Source organism: Mytilus edulis, chromosome 14, assembly GCF_963676685.1.
Source record: "Mytilus edulis chromosome 14, xbMytEdul2.2, whole genome shotgun sequence".
NCBI lineage: Eukaryota > Metazoa > Mollusca > Bivalvia > Mytilida > Mytilidae > Mytilus > Mytilus edulis.
This window is the reverse complement of record NC_092357.1, coordinates 2,488,593-2,509,241: the sequence shown is the minus strand read 5'-3', so window position 1 is coordinate 2,509,241 and position 20,649 is coordinate 2,488,593. Positions and strand designations below refer to the sequence as shown.

Genomic DNA, 20,649 nt, shown 5'->3' with positions numbered 1-20,649 from the left:
CTATATACATAGACGTTTTATATTGCCGACATTCATAACTTATGGAATCCATAGTATTTGATACAGAATATTCCAAAAAAGCATGCGGTGCGCAGATGATGCAGATATGAGGCTGAAATAATACAGTTGTATATACATTGTTTGCAAATTAATTTTGTTTTCCGAATATTTGATACTAAAAATCGTTAATCTGCTTGAACCCCAGTCCAATTCCCATTTTACGCACGTTGCATCTTTGGTATATTTCTTTTTTCCATTTCACACTACCTTTGTTTTTTTTTAAATGGTTCTTATCATTCAGTTTATGATTTTGAAATACAAAGAGATGATTTCAAAGATCTGGTGAACCATCTAGAATAAGTGTGGTGTCATCAGCAAAGTGTGATAACAAAAATTCTTATCCCATTACTTTCAACACATAACAAAACAACCTCCTTGATTGATAAAAAAAACTGGTGGATAATTATTCTATGTTACCGCTGATTTAGTATATGTGTAGAAAGTTTTGAGTGTTTTATGGAATATCCCAAGTTGAAATAATCAATCGCTTCTTGTATTAAAATCCTGGAGATGGAATCAAAAGATATTTCAAAATCAAAGAGAAGGAACATGCCTGGGATATCATTTTCTTCAGTGTAGAGGAATTTATCATATATCTTTCTGGTATTTTCACCAATAAATCTACCAGGTATCAATCCGGTCTGGTCATTCTGGTTAAAATTGTATCCTGTTTGCAATGCAACAGTGTTTAAAAAACTGATAATAAATATGCATGTCTCTTTAAAGGGGGGACTTGAATTTATTTTCCTTGAATGTCGCACTTGGAAAAAAGTAAAGAGAAGTTCTAATTTTTCGATCCAGGTCCCCCAATGAAATAAATGATCAGTCTCTTATATGATAAGTGTATTACTCATTATTCATTAAACATTTATCTATCTTTAGGGAAATGACACTTGTAAAATGCAATAACATAAAACTTTTTGTTCTAGTCCGTCGTTGAAAGCTAACTTATCAGTTTCTACAGTTCTGAAAAGTTTATATTTTGTTACATAGAAATGATAGACGTTTTATAATATCATTCCCTTTTCACGAATTTGATCTGTCGAAAAAGACTATTTACAAGATTTATGAACATAAACATCACGACGGGTGCCACGTGTGGAGCAAGATCTGCTTACTCTTCCAGAGCACCAGAGATCACCTCCAGTTTTTGGTAGGGTTCGTGTTGCTTAGTCTTTAGTTTTCTATGTTATGTCTTCTGTACTGTTGTTTGTCTGTTTGTCTTTTTATTTTTAGTAATGACGTTGTCAGTTAATTTTCGATCTATGAGCGTAACTGTCAACTGTCAACTGTTTTCTGATTTTTTTTATAGTTTGATATGATATATTCACTGCATGATAAATTGTTCTTTAGAGTAACTAGTTGTCTCTGTTTTAGAATTTCAGTAAACATTCCAGCTTTTTCAACCAATTTAGGAATTGTTGTGTTGATATATTTTGTTTCTCTCTAAGTTCTCTTCCTTCATTTAACCGTTGTGTCTTAAAACTTGTGCTGTTACACCACTGTCCATGGTAAAGAGAGATTTAATATCATACAAACTTGAAGGCCGTACTTTGACCTATAATTGTTAAATTTAACTTTGATGGAAAGTTGTCTCATTGACTCTCTCATCATTGGTATTTTCTGGGAGTTTTTCGCCAGGAAATATCAATCATGTTGATGAGTTTAAATGTTGACCTACTACATTGTCATCTAAATGGTAATAAATCCGACCAAGAGGGTAGGTCATGATATGCATAACAGGTTTTAATATTCTTGTTTTGTTATACATTTAAAAAAAGCCAAGGGGCGAAAGATACCAGATTCATAAATCGAAAATAAAATGACAATACAAAGGCTAAAAAGAAAAAAAGACAAACATACAAATTATATTAAACAAGACATATCAAAGAAAACAAAACTAAAGACAAAGCAACACGAGCCCCACCAGCAATTGGGAATGCTCCCAGATGCTACAGAAGGGTAAGCAGATCTGGAATATCGTATAGATTGCGATATATACTCGTATGTATGCGCTGCTGGATTGTTGCTACATAGAAATGAAAAGTTCAAAATTAATTGGAAAGCTGAAATCATCCCTTTTGTCGTACAGGTTTGTTTTTAACCGAACCTCAATGTCAATTTCTAGATGTAAGTCAAGATATGAGGCAGACTTAACATTATCTGTTGTAACCTTTATATATTAGAAAAATATTCTGCCTCACGGACAGTAAGTTATATAAAACGTTCTGAAAATGTGCAGCATAGGGTTGGTTTAAGTGCACGTAACAGTCACTTTTAATTAACTCAAACGAGAAAATACATTTGTTTCAATGCTGACAAAAGAAGGACGAGTTTTTGTGTTTCGAATCAGCAACAAATCTTATCTTGGAGTAAAGAAAAATACTGTAATGAACATGGATTGAGATGTCTGTAAATGTGCGAAGAAAACAATAACTGTGTCCAGTGAAAGATTTGTCATACATTCCATAAGTAGACTGAACACATAAAGTAGACAAAAGGAAACAATTTTGCCATAAAAGACGAGAATGTTTTTTTTTAAAGTCTTTAAACTTATGAAGAAATCCTTTTATATCCCAACATCATGTTTTTAGTTTCTGACAACGTCAGTTTCGTTGAAATCTCGTTCTTGAGTTATTTCAAACAAGTGATAGAAGTGGAAACTATTTGTGAGATTTAAAAAAATATCATAATCCAACATAACTCTTTGAAAAATGTGTTTATTTACAGTAATTAGTTCTTGAGTAATACAATTTACAAACTTCATTACCAACCAAGCCAGTCTATAATAGGTGCACATCCTTAATATATATTATGAAGATGCTGTATGATTGTCAATGACATTACTTTCCACAAGACAACAAAATGACACACGGTGTTGTCAATGGAAGAAAATCGTATGTGACTGTCATACAAATGAGAAGGTTTGCTAGTTATAAAACACCACTGTCTACATTAGGAGACGAAGACATGAATGTTACAATTGTTTTCCATTCGTTTGATGTGTGTGTATTTTACTTTTTAAATAATACTGAGGAATCCACCTGATAACAAGCACGACACTTCTTCACGATTTGTCAAGTGGGCAGAATTTTGTCAGTATACCAGCATTCCAAGTTGATTTGATGATCGAGTGTTATCAATCAACAGATCTGTCTACGCCTCCACATTTAGCTCACGCCTGACTAAACATAACGATTGTCCATCAAGTAAAATTACAAAAATACAGAATACCGGGAATGGAAAACGGAAAATCTCTAAATAAATGGCAAAAAGTATTATCTATAATAGCACGCACTGATTTGCTGGTCTAACAGTTGAAGTAATATAAATGGGATCATCTAAAGATATATGCGCTTTGACTTATTACTTGTATTTCCTTCTTCGTTGATGGCATTTCATATTGCATTACGCAGTTCCCTTAGTGAATCAAATACACTGTGATATTATAACATCTAAATAAATTGCAATGACGTTTAAATAATTGATATATATCGGAACATATCATTTAAACATTAATAATTACATATATAAACAAGTATTTTATTTGTATCTGCTTAGGTTAGTGTTATTCAAGAGAATATCAATTCTATTTGACTCGTTTAGTTTCATAAAATTTTGCCCTGTTGAAAAAAACATGTTTTTTTATAAACATAAATAACTTGGTTGGATATATATAGCAGTTTGACTAACACTTATTTAGATCGATAATTATTTTCTAAATGTAATAACATACAGTGCACTCGATATTGTTAAACATTAATCTGTCTTTGCTTGTTTTCACCTAATAAGAAATAAAAACCAAAAAGCAAAGGGACTATTAGAGGAGGATATCATTTAACAATAATAACTTGCCATTATTTGATACTATAACCATTTTATTGTCCGAACTGATATATCCGATACATATTTATCATCATTCAAAAAATTGTTATGTGTGAAATCGGGGAAAGTAAAATGGTAATTGTTAGTAAACCACAATATTATCTTTCTTTCAGAAATCTTACAATCGGCATGGAAACAAACAGTAGACAGCTTGAGGAGGTAAAATTTGAATATATATATATATGTGTTGTTTAACGATTTTCTTTATTATGAATGTTAACAGGAACAATCTATTTAAAGATAAGAACACACAATGTTTCAAGTAATGCTCCTTATTGTAAAATATAAAAACAATATTTGAATTAACTCGGAAGACAAGGTTGTGATATATTTTTAGGAATCGCACTATTTATGACTTTTGACAACTAACAGAGGCAAACTAGTGCTGTATAAAGATAGGGTTATGCATTGGGCTATCTAACCAATGTAAACTTTAACATATTTGCTTATCAACTTCTTATCAATTATGCATGAGGCATCGACGACTGCGGCCTCTTCGTTGTGTATACAGTGATCAACATAGGAATGATGAATTTTGTCCATTCGTTAATTTGTATAAAAGAGGGACGACAGATACCAGAGGGACAGTGAAACTCATAAATCAACAAAAAATTACAATGTCATGGCTAAAAATGAAAATGACAAACAGACAAACAATAGTACGCATAACACAACATAGAAAGCTAAAAAATAAACAACCCGAACCCCACCAAAAACTAGGGGTGATTTCAGCTGCTCCAGAATGGTAAGCAGATGCTGTTCCACATGTGGCACCACCCGTCGTGTTGCTTATGAGATAACAAATCCGGTATATAGTCTTATTCGGTAGGTAACATTTATGAAAGGGAAGGGGACTGTAGTTACGACGTAAGGAACATTTCCGATGTTATTTGTGAAACGGATATTCCATAACGGTCAACCAACTCGTGATGGCGTCCGTGAAATTTACGAAGGGATGATTTCAACTTCACTATTTGGAACTCTTGATTTAATATCTTCCTTTTGAGCAACAACCATCTATAAAAAAAATCATGATAGGAAATGCAAGCACGGGAATATCGTATCAATTGGGAGATATATACACCGTATGCAGGTGCTGATGGAATGTTGCTACTTAGAAATCGAAAGTTAACAATTGGAAAGCTGAAATTATCTCTTTTGTTGCAAAGTTTTGTTTTCAATCGACCCTCATTGTCAATTTATAGATGTAAGTCAAAGATATGAGGCCGACTTACCTGTATCTATTGTATCCTTTATCTCTAGTTCAATGGGAAAGATGAATTCGACATAGTCAACATATTTTGAATTATTTAGTGAAAGAACATCATCTATATAGCGGAAAGAAAGAGGATATTGCTAACTTCTTATCTTTCTTCCTAAGAAGTTCCTGTATGAAGTCAACATCATAATAATAAAGAAACAAGTTGGCAAGAAGAGGGGCACAATTCGTTCCCATTGGAATGTCGATAGTCTGTTGAAAAACACGTCCTCCGAACGTAACAAATATGTTGTCAATCAAAAAATCAAGCATCTTGATAATGTCAGTTTCAGATAATTTTTTGTTTGAATCAGAGTGATCCTTTACAAAGCAGGATTTATCTCTTCCTGAAACAAGATACGTGTATCTTCGTTGGCCATTCTTTTTTGTGTAGCAAAGCAATACCAACTCTTTCAATTGTCTTTTAGTTAGGAATGTGGTATAAAGGTTATAAAAGTCAAATGTTTTAATACTATTACAACATGTACAAGATGAAAGAGGTTTTAATTTCAAACGAACATAGAACAGACCTATGATTATCTAGGATTTCCTCTTTGGTAAGTGTCGTGAGGGTATATGTTGGGTTTCCAAGTGAATTGTCAATACCTAATTCGTTTATCAAGCAGTTAATGTATTGAGTTTTACACACCGATTCGATGTTGTTTGGGGCTTTGTCTGCGGGGACAACAACATATTTGTCATGAAAGTAGGATAAGTGTTTTGCAACATTAGGGTTTTTAAAGATTGACGTAGCATGGGCATTGATAGACCCATTCAGATTCTTAATTCTGATTTGTATCAACGACCTCACTGCCGTAATTCCTTCGGAAAGAGTATAAACGTCTTTCTTCTCACGCCTAGCCCCTTGCCTTGTATAATCCTCGACTGAATCAGTCAAAATTGTATTTAAAGTTGTATTTCCAATTGATGGATGTCGGCTCACGATATTTTAGACCTTTCGATAACACATTTCGTACGGAAGTGTTATTTACAATGTTGAGGTCACCGGTAATAACGTGGCCAGCCGGCTGATATGTGAATTGGGAGCTAGGAACAAAACAAATGAGTAAATTTAAATTCGGTTTTGTGTTATTAAAAAGAAAATTAACAACAAAAAATAACAAAAAACAACAAAAAACATTATACATTTGCCTTATTACTACAATGTCAAACCATTTGACCCATCACAACTAGGCTCGTCTATCATGGTGATACGCAGGAAACGAGATTTGTTTTGTATTAAGGGATATATCCGTATTTATCATTTGCACATTTTAAAGTTAATATGGTATGAATGTATTCAGCTATTACAAGATTAGCAGGATGAGTTTGATGTTAACGTTGAATATATTTGAACAGTATACTGGCTCCAAGCTACTAAATATGTTATCCTACTCTTCAATTCAGCTTGTAAAGCGGGAAGCATGTAACACGTGTTAAGCTTTTGTATTCCCTTAAGTACAGCACAAAATATATACATAATTAACCCTTAGCTACCATACTATTTCGCCTTCTGCAAGGTGTTTAGTTTTCCCTATTACACATAAGGACGCTAAGGAAACCAAATAGTTCTGAATTATTTCCCTGATATGCTTAGCTTATATTTGAGATTTTTGTTAAAAACATATTTTAATGCCTGTTGAACTATTCTTTTCTATCGATGCAAAAGAAAACGACAACAGATCTGGATTCTGTTATATCATGTGATGTCCAATCTAAAAATAATTTGATATATTTCGTGCTTTTTTTTTTATTCCTAACAAAAAATGGTGATAATCAAAGCCGTGTCTCTTGTTTTAAAATACATCATACGCTTTTGAGAAATATTTAGTTTTGGTCCAATTTTTACCACTAACAAATTTCTGCCTCTGATTTTATTTTATACATCAACTTATAAGCAACATTAAGTTCATTTTTGTTTTGTTTTGTTTCTTTACGCTGTGGGTTCGATTTGCAATTAACATGTACCCTCTTTTAGCCTATTTTTTTCATTTTTGATAACATAATCAAAAATTCAAAAATCAAAAATCAAAATGCGAAATAAACAAAGAAATTGGGCGGCTTAGTACAAAAATTTGGATCTACATTTATTACTGAGATAAAATAAGAAATTGAAATGGCGGAAAAGCAAGTCAAAATGTGAGTATGATAAATATTGAGATAAATATTTTTGAATAGTTTTAATAAAAAAAAACATACATTTTCTTTATATTTTTTAAATAGATCAGAGCAACATATATTTCATATACCCCTCCCCTACAAGAAAAGAGAAAGATTTAAAATATAACTTTTATTTTCAGATCTCAAAATGTAAAACAAAGACTATCCGAATAATTATCAGAAGTGTATTCCTTTGTTTAGTTAAATTTCACGAATAACAGGTTTTGTACTATCAGGAAGTGTTCAAATACACCCCACTAAAGTTTCTTTGTATTAACCAATGTAATACTGTATACACCTTTAAATAATGGAACAAGCCTGTGACGCATAGATCACGTACACATTGTCGTTATTGTGTTCATATACACATACAGCAATATTTGAATTAACAAATAGTTATTTGCTTAACTGATAAAAATCAAACTAAAAGGCAATGTAAGTCACCAGTACAACGACAACATCGACAGAGTGAAATATAAATTCCAGTATTTCAGTATGTAAATGACTTCATTAGACACTGGGTTTAGAATTAACTGGCTTGAATTCAATGTACTATTGCAAAAATACCAGTTAACCTTTCTGGTGTAAAGTGATAAAAAGATTAGTAATTTGCTAAACGTTGATGAAGATTCTATTTTACAAATTATACAATAAGCTGTTTAATATTTCTTTATACTTTACACTTGAAAACTTTTTGTTAAGAGGTAGGACATGTACACACATATATCGGACTTCATATGAATTCCATAATGTACGATAGTCTATAGTAAATGATATCATTATATTCATTTATTGTTAATTAGATGAACATCAGCTAAGCTTCAATAATACCTAAACAGCATGACAACTAATATAAATATTGGCAATGTCCTTAGTGTAATATTTACAATAACTTTATCAAAATGTGCGATGTATCGTATCAAACAATAAGTTTATCTGTCATGACAAGGAAATAATATACACTACAGTCCTGTTGGTTATAACAATGGCGTTATTTTGGCAAGATTTAGAATTGATGACAATCGTATAATATATGTACGTCATCAACAAGGTAAGTCATGGGGATGACTTACTTCATCTATTAAGCGAACTGTAAATGCAGTGTGAATTTCAAAATTTAAAAAGAAATATGCCTGAAAATACTCAATACGACTAGTCTCATGTAAACGAAACGCGCGCCTGACGTATCAAAATTTAAGACAGGTAGCTTTCATGCCTATTTAAGCCAGGGTAGTTTAGACTCCATGCAGTACACTTATACAGTCTTGTTAAGAATTGGAGAGATATCTTCTGTATTGTAATCTACTATCTGACTGTTCAATTCACAAATAACATCTTACGGACCCAGCACATCGTTTGTATCTTTTGTTTGATTTTGGAGTTTTCATTTGTTTTTGTAGTAGAAACCCTACCTAAAATATTAACTTGTTTCACAATGAAAGCCACATAATTATTGACCCTGATAAGAAAGATGGATGGTACAAAAGAACGGCATGCTCAATTAGGGGTTTTTGTTCTGAGACTGTTTCCAACGATTGTACAGTTGATTTTAAAAGACAATATTACACCAGGAAAACTTAAAAGAATGTATTTAAACAAAACATTGAATACAGCGCTAACAGATACTGATATTGGTTTAATGAAAATGCTTCCAAATATGGATGATTTCACGATAGAAATCTGCTATAAAATACTTCGGTTTGAAAATTTGATTGAAGAACCAAAGTGCAAATGGGGCAATATTCCGCATGAAACAGAACTTGCCATTGCTGATGATATTCAAAGGATACTTAATGCTTCGAATGAAGTTATCACCAAAACTTCAGAGGAGATTACAAAGAATTTTCGTGATTCTTTTGACGACAATGTAAAAAGGATTATTGAAAGGGTTGATGCATACCTAAATGGAGATACTTGTCAACGATCGTATCAAAATCTGCATATTCAGCAAATAGCTGTATCTGAACTCCTTGAGATCCTCGAGGAAATAATACAGACACACCCAATTAAAGGTAAGATTTTAAAAAATCAGATTAATGTTCCATTTTGTAATTTTTAACTGTATTGTAATGCTTAATGCAATAAACGGGTTTCCCAACTTTATCAATTTTAAAACAGAAGTTCAACAACACTTCATATCCATATGTAGTAAAGTAATGCAACATGAACTTTTTTTTCTCTTGTAAAATTACCTTTATCAAAACGTAGTCCTTAAAATGCTAATAAAACAATGATTAATGTATAAATTAACAGCCAACTGAAATAAAAAAAAAAAAAGCCGTATGATTACACTTATTCAATGATGATAATAACTGTGCGTATTTGAAGTCACAAACATTTACATTTTCACAGAGAGAAGGTATACTAGACCCAGTCAAAAGAAGACTAAATTGACAAATTACTAAATAAACAAGTTACATATTTTCAGGTGATCGAACTTGACTTCCTTCCATGTGGTTTATCATTTAAACCCTTGTAAAATAATTGAGTTTTCTTTTCGCTTTTCACTAGTGATTCCATCCGTTATGACGACTGTTGGGAAGAACGTGATGAGGGAATTATACTCAAGAACTTCAATTGTAATCACTGACATATTTCCAGATATTCTTAGAGATATACTTCAGTCAACTATTTGTCCACATGATTTGTATAAGAAATGCGACACAAAATTTCTTAGTTCTTGCTTTTCCGACCAACGAACATATTTGAAGACATTAAAACTAAACAATTCATTTTCTTTCTTAGATATACCTATTATTTATAAACTCTTAAGACACTTTAAATTGATATCCCCGCCTTCGAAGGGATGGGGAACGGCCCCTGACCCTACTGATCGTCTAATTGCGGATGATGTTGAACGTATCCGAACGTTACGAAATGAAATAGCGCATAGATGTGATGCAAATATTGACAAGAATACCTGCGATGCCTTCTTTGTAAAGTTTAGTGAAATCGGTGAAAGAATTGATATTTATTTTACCGGACAAACAAACTATGAGCAGAAAGTGGTTGACTGTAGGATGTGTCCGATGGATATTCAAATGCAGACAAAGTACGAAAATGCTGTCAAAGAATTAGAGAATCTTAAACGTAAGTTATACAAGACAAATATTGAAGTCTAAATAAAAATTTCACCGATGTCCAAACATACACAAACTAATAAGAAAACGGAAATATATTTGTATCTTAATAAAAAACAAATGATTCCTAAAAAAAACACCAACATTTTGGAAATATTTTTTACATTTTGTATTTTTGATTTTTTGTGCATATTTACTTTATATCATGTATATATAGATTGTCTTTATGCAAATTTGTTTGTCTTCATATTCTTTATTTGTTATCATGGTTATAGTGATGAAGATTATAACACAATGCTTTTCCCCAATTTTTTTTTTAAATGTTTACCTATTGTTGCCAATACAATAGAATTATATACGAATGTCATACACAATTAAGAGTTTAAGCTTGCTATAAAACCAGGTTTAACCTTTTTCTACATCAGTTAATACCTATACCAATTCAGACATAGGACTGTTGTTTTCCATTCGTTTGATGTGTTTGGGCTTTTAATTTTGCCTTTTAATAAGGATTTTTTCTTTCTGAAAATCCTTGAAGTTCGTTTTTTTGTTTGTTTGTTATCTTTTACATTTACAGATTATTAGAAATAACTCTTTATACAACAAATGAGAAATAAAAACAATACAATGAGATGATAGAAATAAAACTATAAAGGTATAAAGTGAAACAATGTCCTATTATTTCGACATAACATTTTATTTATGTATGAGGATGTGTTTGTTCCTTTTTTTCACCAGACAATTTTAATGGTAATGTAGATTACAAACAGAATGTACTAATATTACTATTTAGCAGGTTTTTTTCTAAACACAATTTTAACGATACTTCATTTTATAGTGCATTACAAACGTAAACCGGTTAACTTCTACTGGGGCGACACTTTTGAAAAAAATCTTATGAATCTGCGAACGATGTTTAAGCAAGAAAAATTAGAAGGTAAGATATTATATTCTCTATGCTCAAGATTCACCACTGTTCATTGATTTTTGGATAACATAAACTTTTCAGATTAATTTGAAAAAGGAAAAAGTGACTTTACTGTCTGAAAGGTGTCTGAGTCAAAAAACATATTGTCTCTTAAATTTTTTTTTTGATTTTGAAAAACAGCATACAGGTAAACAACTTATAAACTGGTATAAACCTCAATTACCGAAACACAAAATGATATGCAACAACAAACGATAACCACTGAATTACAGGCCCCTGATAAGATAGGCACATTCAGAATGTGGCGGGGTTAAATAATTTATTGGCGGCAAATCCTACCCTTGACCGGCGACAGTGGCGAAACAATACAACCTAACAGAAAAAAAATAAGTACATATTTGAGATTTCTCGCTGTTACTGCTAGCTGGTTCATAGCCAATAACAACAATTAAAAAAATCATGCAAATCAAACAAACATTTTTGTTGGTAGAAATCCAATATTCAATGAATTAAGTTTGAAGACGTCATTAACAATTAGGGAGAGGAATGATTTTTTGCATAGGGAAAATAAGGTTGCATTTTATTGATTATTATATAAAGACTAATGCATGGCCTTTTCAAATATCAGTCTGGGTATAATCCCTCGACCCATATCTTCACCTTGACTCCGTCTCGGGCTGATATGAGGGTCTCGGGATGATACCCATGCTGATATGTATTAATCGCTTTATTATATACTTCCGACACTAGTTTTATGTATGGTAAATAAACAATTGCAATAACTAAAACAGTCAAAACTGTATAAAGAAGGAAAATTATGAATCAAATATACTATAATTGTCCAACAACAGTGTTACTACCTTCATATATATTTATGGTTACCGTATTATTTCCTATAGAGGCACTTTTAAACATTGAAATTCGGAAGAGTTTTATAATCATTATTACTCCATGTTTGATGTACTGTAAAATGATTCATAATTGTAAATGACATTTGTTAGAAAGAACTAAACTATCCCCACCATATTAAAGTTCCTGTAAACTTAGACGTCGTCATAAAAATATGACGTCACAATGGAAAAGTAATCAACCGATACCGGAAACACCGGATGTAACTTGCATGAGAGGCACTATTATGGGTTTTGTGCACGAGATGCACCTGATATGGGTTATCAGCCCGGGTGGGAAATTATGGCTTGTGTACTTCCGTTCATTACACATATGCAAAAGCTATCATATCAATGCTAAGTATATGATAAAATATATTATCAACACTTATTCCAATAACACAATATTCAAAGGCAGTATTACTATGTTGAATTTCCAATCTTTTAGAATAAGTTTATTTAAAAAATTGACCAGTTTACAAGGATTATATCTAAATTACCTGATTCAACAAATAACAAATCCGTCACAATTTGGATGTGCTATCCTGTTTGCGATAAGGTTAAGTCAAACCCATTTAACAAATCTCATTATAAATTAAAGATTGTAGTTTATTTTTTAAGTAATGTGTGGTAACGATGTTCCTGATATAATAATGTACCAGTAATGCATTCAGTAAAATCCAAATATAAGCATATAGTCCTTAACGATTTAACTTATGTGTATGACATTGCTTTTAAATACATATGTATGAGCGTTCCTGATGAAAGTAACTTCGGGCGTAAACAGTATATACAGTGCTATTTTGATTTACAAGCGTTTGGTCAATACCACTTCGTATGGACTGATGGTTTATGGGGATATCATCATCTTAGTAGTTGGGGATTTGCTACATGTACTTGGATGATCTTTATTTTCAATATTTTTAATATTCACCTTTGATATATTAAAAAGAAAGCATTGGAAAAAGTGTACATGTATAGTTATGATGTAATAATCAGTATGAGACTTAAGATTTTCGTTAAAGGCGTAAAACATGACATTCAATATTAAATCACACTATTTGAAGACATTGAAATGAACTCCGTGACATGCTGAATTTATGTCTATGCATTAATCAATTTTTTGAAAGTAGTTTTATGCCTGACAATGTTTTTTTTAATCATGTTAATAAACTGTAATTTGTCTTTTTGAAGGTAATGAAAAATTTCGTGTACGAATAGTTTTAAAAACTGAGAGTGACATGAATGACAGAACAGTTAGCATCCTGAACTCGCTTAGAGATGAAATCAATCAGGGATTAAACGGAATAGATTTTGTATTTGCTTCTCCCGGAAGCATAGTTCTTTGTGTAGATATACTTGTTAAGGAAATGCAAACAGATGAAAAAATGGAACTTGTATTATACTTGTTAATCAATAAAATATTCGAATCAAAAATAATTGACGTTTCATCTACTGGATATGTGGATGTTGTGTTGATTCATTCTGAGGGTAAACACTTTAAATAATATACTATGTTTTCTATCTAAATAGTGTTTGTTTACAGAAAGCAAGTTTACAAGACTGTATTTGAGGTATTAAGCTGTCTGGTGTACACATTAGAACTTTGAGTGATCGAATGAACACGATATCTTTCATTTTCGAACGTTTTCTCTACGTATATCACCTAATTTTTATATGTCATTGATGAGTCCATTGTCGAAAGAACTCTCATTTGGCGTACTACAGTTAAACAAAATGGGGATCTTCGACTAGTTTTTTACGTCATTTTGACAAAAATCAATTTCAAATATTTTTATAATTTTCGATCACTAGCTAAATGAGCGCTTTATAATTAAACTAAATGCCGAAATTCAACATTATAGGTATACATCTGTGTGGGAATGTTAAGAAACAAAAATCTATCATAAGACACTTTCATGACAGTGTTTGACATTGCACAATATCAACGGATTGAATTCATACACGTTTTATATCCTGACATTGTTCAAGGTCATTTGTATGATTTCAGAAAATGCTTACTTAAAACCATGTCCATGTATTTATTATGTAAAATTCAATTCCCTACCCGTCAATATCCACATGTTCATCTTCGATGGAACCAGTAAATTCTCAATTAAACCGTAGAAAGTTTTTTCAGTAAAATAGTTCTATGTAAATTTAAGTTAGTTTCCGGAAACTATGATATGAAGTTTGATACCCTGATAAAAAGAAAATGATTATTTTTGGCTCTGATTGCTGCCTGTATACCACATGTACAACTTTCCAAAAGAAGCTGCGTGAACCGAAGTCTATCTTAGCAAAAACCATGTTTATTTTAAAAACGTGTTATTCTATATCTCTCAGAAAATACCTTCCTCGAGATGACAAAGAAAGAAATGATAACTTCTTCTGTAGTCAACCTCGATTTCGATATTGATGCTAGTCACTTTGAAACTGGTGAAAAAATGAAAACAGCACTTTTTGATATTGTTGAGAACGTTTATAAGAAATCAAACGGCAGTGGAACAACAGGCGAAATCAAAGCAACAGTTATGCCTTTTGAATTGGGTAACTATAAATATCAAAACTATTAAGCATTTTTCTAACATAAAACATGAACATGATGAACAGATTACTGCTAATTTCAACAAAATTTGAATTAAAAATGAACATAAAAAAGACAAGGAATATTGATGATCATGTGGTAAATTGAATTTTAAGTATGAAATTGTAGTCAATTTAATTAAATGATGGTATAAAATATTGACCCTGCTACACAACTATTTTTTTTTAAAGTTCATCTCAGCGTTTGGGTTACATCTTTTCTTAAACTCATGTCAATAAGTGACGTTTTTGTGAAATTTCTGTAGCGATATCGTTACGATCATAGCATTGAGAGACATCACTGTTATCAATAAAAATACTTGTGTCCACTATTGCAGAATCGTGAATAACATCTGCAAGGGCAATACAGATACCATAAGTTAAAAGTGCTATACGTTAATATCTTACTTAGCGATAGTGTATGTATTTTTCAATTTCAGACTTCGAAGCAGAAATTGTATCAAAAGTATACGGAAATTCAACAAAGGTTAGTATCATATCGTTTTAAAATTATAAGCAGATTTTAAAATCTTTTCAAACAGTAAATTGAATAAAAAACGCTTTACAATTAGGAACTATTTTTCTATTTCTATTATATTTGATTCAATACTTTTATAAGAAGTACGTTTTTATACGCCAGTCAAAAATATGTATGGCTGGTTGGGTCACAACAAAACTGCCTTTCAACCCTCCAATCATACATTATTGATGGAATAGCTATTAGAAAGAACCAATTTGTGGAATGATTTTAAACGAAATATTATACATTTGTACCATGAACACTGAAACATGTTTTCGTTTACAATTATTAACGCTCATAGACTATCCAACTCTATGCACATAAGATAATAAAAACCAAACTGAAGTTCAAATTGAATACCAACACAACACTGTCATATTCCACATATTGGTTCTTTGGCTGAATACATGTAATATAAAGTTAAATACAGTCAAGTAATTTATAATTACTACTGAAATCAAAGTATTTAATATAACATCAAATAAATTTATATAAGCAAGATGAACATTTCAACAAAGAAACACGTCTAGTTGAGTCGGCCCTGTCGTGGTAAATGGTTATACCCCATGAAGTATTGCAATACAAATAACGGTCTATGGGCAGACAACTAGAAGATTTTTCAATCTAATTCAGCTGCATGAAACGGTTGAAATTACATATAACATATTTGTTTCTCTCTTTTATAAACTTTGTGTTTTATTTAAATTTTCAGTTTATGTATTGCGTTGTTGGAATCTTTGCAACCTTAATCAGAACAATAGCTTCAATTTGGTATCATATACAAAATGCTGTGAGCAATTTTGTTTCTGTCTCTTATAATAACTTGCTATTAAGTAGGAAAAGGGGATGAGTCAGTTTGGATATACATAGCACGACTTCCTGTACAACCCCCGTGTTATTCTAAGAACACTTATTATGTTTTATTAAGAAGACAACGAGCGTATCATGCGCTCGTGGCGCTGCTGTTTATGAGCTGTTCAGACGAGCGTAATTTTAACATTTCAAACATAAAAAAACGAGTTATCGACATGTATGAAGACTTATACAAGCGTTTTGTATATTAAGCATAACGAAATATAACAGTGCATCATGGTGCATAGCTCTCTTTGTACGTGAATTATATTGAGATACATATTCGTTATAACAGTAAACAAACAAAACAATCCTGCATGTTTCGAAAGTTATACACAGCGAACATATCAATATATATATGGTATACAGACACCAGATACGATCTGGAACATTTTGAAGCGTATGAAAAATACGAAAAGAAAAAACAGTTCCTGCTGTCTCATACAGATTATCACTGCATATCACTGCATATCTTGCTTGATACCAGATTCTTAATGAAAAAAACAACAAATTCGTACGATACAATTCAGACTCGGATGAAAACGTTTTCGATAATTTATGTGTCATTTTGTTTCTTCTGATATCCTAAAAGTCAGAAATCTAAATATTTAAAAATGTTAAGTAAACGTATGTGTACATGAATGACTTTGTATGGAATAGAACTGCACGGACTTGTGGATACTTCTTGAACACATTGTGATCAGGAAAGCAAAGAAATATGTACAAAGTATCGAGATATTGATACATGTAAGGGAATCAAGCTACTGTATACTACCAATACAGGTTTTAGTGTTATATTGCCGATTTATGAGAGACAATGAAAGAAAAATCTTGCAGCTTTTACAAAAACTCTGACGAGGTTCACCTGGTGACATTATGATAGGAAAACGTCATATTTTTATTTTGAAATCAAGTAGTTTTATAGGTAACGGATCCCATCATGATATGCTTGACTGTAATTGAATATCTTTGTTATACATGCTATATATGTTAAATTTATCATTACCATTCGCAATTCCTCGATGTGACATTACAAAATTCGACAAGAGCCAACATATGTCTACATGCATTAAAGACGATTTATAATAGAACAAGAACTGTCTATATTTCCAGAGCAACCGAGCTCGCCCGATTTTTAAGAGAGCACAACTTACTTAATCCTTAGTTGTTTTTTTAATGTTTAAATTTGTCAAAAACGAAAAACAAAAGATATCTATTCTTAACACAACATTAGTACGTGCAGCAAAACAAACGCACATAAACAAGTTTGTTTTTATGTTATTTATCTATCAGCCACAATGAGAACGAGAAAAAACCCTCTCACCTTACTGCAAATTTAAGGAGCCCTCTATAATCGGTTTCAGATTTTCACAATTAAGATGACTGCCATAAATATTTGTTTTATCCTGCAATCAGACTTGTAATGAACAAATAAGAGGTAAACACATAAATGTTTGCTTTATTCGTACTTGTACAAATAAAGTCTCCTGTTATACCACTTCCATGTTGAGAAAGCGGTAATGTGGATATTTCTTTTTTTCCGTACCAGCTCATACTGGGGGCCTCTTTGCGTTACACTTTATCAATTTCTTTGAAATATTAGAGAACATGATTTACATTTTAATTTGTATTCACTGCGAAACATGAGAAAATTTCGGCAAGCCTCGCTTTTCGTCTTCTTTCTAAAGCTCATACAAATGAATTTTATATTTTCCGACAATGTACATATATAGTGTATTTATTTTAATTATATATGATGTTCACACTTCATAGCAGTTTTGTGTATTCAGATTAACAATAATTGTAACAATAGACACACAAAACGGTTCTTTATATTTCCAAAACATAGACAAACGAATCATACACCATGAGATCTAAAGAATCAATATATCTGTTTTACTTTAGGTAAATACAGCCACTAGATACGACCCAGAGTATTCGGAAGTGGATGATCGTTTCAAAATGGAAGATCAGGTACTGTTGGCTCATTATTTAAATAAACCCCAAAATCGTTTGATACATTTCAGACTAAGTTGCAAACGGTCTGATATATTTGCGTCATTTTTTTTTTCGATATCCAAATGTCTGATAGGTAATTATTATTAATGTAAAGTACAATATATGTTGACATGAACAGGCCTAGGTATATATACAATAAAACTTCACAAACCAGTTAATACTTTGACAGGGATATCTAATCATGCATCTATGAAGCATAATCCGACATCCATGTTTTTGTGTTGTATCGGCAAAGGAATAGGTTCTGTAAGACCCCTTTTTGGACCCAAAATATAGTAGTTTTACAAAATTTAAAAAATGTAAACTTTTACCTATTTACTGGAAAGTATAATGCTTCTGCTACATAAATATGGGATTCTTTTGACAATACAATGCACACATATCGGGTACTAGCATCATTAAGTCATGCTAAATTACTGAAATCTTCACTATTTCAGCACTTTAGGTTAATTTTAAACGGTTTCCGTCTTAACTAAAAGTGGTCCATTTCGTGTTCTTACATAATATTGAAATGTAAGTTGTATTTGATAATAATACATAACATATATAAAGGTTGAGGATGAACACGGATGCGGCCACTTTCATTTTTGAAGTCAAGTGACGTTTTTTGGCATATTTTTTTTATTGACTAAATCTGTTAAAATCTTTCACATAAACAAATTGGATCACTTGAAATAGACACTTGAGTGTTTAAAAACTGTCCATAATCTTTTGTTAGATGAACCTTAAATTTGAGGCAAAAATCGGCCCTTACCGGACCAACTCCTTTTTAATTAAAGAAAACTTCTGGCAGCCTTACGAACTATAACGATTGTTTGCCGGTGTGTAAGGTAGAAAGTTGAAAAAATATATATTTAAATCAACCCGTTTAAACAATGTTTATCGATGGAATATCAGTGTCATACATAACAGCATTCTCATTTGTACATACCTCATTGTGACAAATTATCGCAACGCGGGTAAATTATCACTTGTTGAATGGGTTAAAGCCGTCTTATGGTGACCCCCTATGAATCCGGAGGGGGTAATGACATTTCATAGTGGGTTCATAACGTAACGTCAACTGTTAATGATGACGCCTTATACTATTGTTGTTGTGCTTCATTGTGTATTGTTCAACTTAAGGCAGCATAAACAGTCCAGTGTTCAATAAATTCGTTATACGGTTAACTACCAACCCCCTAAATAAAACCCATAGGGGATTCGGCCTCAGACCCCCAGCTATATGGATTTAACTAACCATCTTTGGATCCGCAGGGGTCAGTGGCAAACCATATAATTTATAATATGACACAATAGTTTAAAAACAATGAACAGACATTTTCTTCATTTTAGGTAGCAAATATAGACAGCTGTGACTACCCCGGAGAACAAGTAACATACGGACAAGTAGCGAAGGTAATATTTTGTTGGCTTTAACAAACAGGTCTTACAGCTAATGGTTACAACATGATTAAGTTAAAAAAAACGAAAGAAAAATATACAGTGTTATAGTAAAATATAATACATTTACTATTACAAGTTATTATTGCTAAAAAGATAGTTTATCAAATAAATATAATACAGAGCTCAATCATCTTCATTCGCTATCTGGAATATAAAATGCATAGTCCGCTTATGTGACGATTTCAAACATAAGAACGAAGTCTAACTTACGTCTTCAATCACCACGTCAGAGTTTAAACGACTTAACAGTGATTAGTATATGGTTATATCTAAAATCTGCCTGTTTCCGAAGATTTGAATTATTGGAATTATAACAGATGTTCAATCATAAGTATAACGTAAGCTGTGTTTCAAAAACTTCGTACTTTATCTTACATATTGAGCTATTTTATTCGAGCGTCAATGATGAATCTTTTGAGGCAAAACTCGCTTCCGACGTAACAAACTACACACCTGGTATCTTTGATAATTTTCTTATTATTTTAAATGAAAGACGTATTTTCTGTGGTAGTAAGTCCTCATATATACGTTGTATTATTTACTGAAGATGAATGAAATAATGTTTCCCAATATGGTAACAGGACCAGTTTAGTTAAACAGGGTGTAATACTGTTAAGAAAACAAAATACAAAAAAGCCCTATTAATTCAAGCCAAATGTAACATAATGTTCTCGTATTTACTTTAAAAGCGTCAGTTTCATGTTTTGTTTTGCTTACTTATAACATAGTCTTAACGTGTGTATGCATGATACTTACAAACTGGTTATTTTGTTTATTCAGGAACATATGAAGGAACAGGTTCAACAGGTATTTATTTCTCATACAGCTTATCCTAATAGGTACTACTAGTAAACATCGGTTTTTGACATCTTCACCTCTTCTTAATATTCCGCAATTCAAACTTGTAGAACAAATGCTTGATGAATCTTATGAACTTCTAAACGTGGCACAAACAGGAAATTTGACCT

At 31.7% G+C, this 20,649-nt stretch overlaps 3 protein-coding genes across 3 annotated transcripts in view; all 3 read left to right on the top strand.

Annotated features, from left to right (window-relative positions):
- Positions 1–20,649, top strand: part of LOC139503376 (uncharacterized) — a 332,278-nt gene that overhangs the window by 178,953 nt on the left and 132,676 nt on the right. The gene's annotated exons all lie outside the window — the stretch shown is intronic.
- On the top strand, positions 8,062–20,277 carry LOC139503242 (uncharacterized). Its single transcript, XM_071293001.1, has 9 exons — positions 8,062–9,375; positions 9,875–10,453; positions 11,282–11,380; positions 13,453–13,749; positions 14,605–14,808; positions 15,285–15,331; positions 18,122–18,190; positions 19,571–19,633; positions 20,263–20,277. Exons 1-9 carry the CDS (start codon positions 8,835–8,837, stop codon positions 20,275–20,277), a joined length of 1,914 nt encoding a protein of 637 aa, XP_071149102.1. The 5' UTR covers positions 8,062–8,834.
- Positions 20,466–20,649, top strand: part of LOC139503536 (uncharacterized) — a 44,432-nt gene continuing 44,248 nt past the window's right edge. The window contains exon 1 of the mRNA XM_071293335.1: positions 20,466–20,488. Within this exon, the coding sequence (XP_071149436.1) occupies positions 20,468–20,488 (21 nt within the window). The 5' untranslated portion in view covers positions 20,466–20,467. The remainder of the gene's footprint in view (positions 20,489–20,649) is intronic.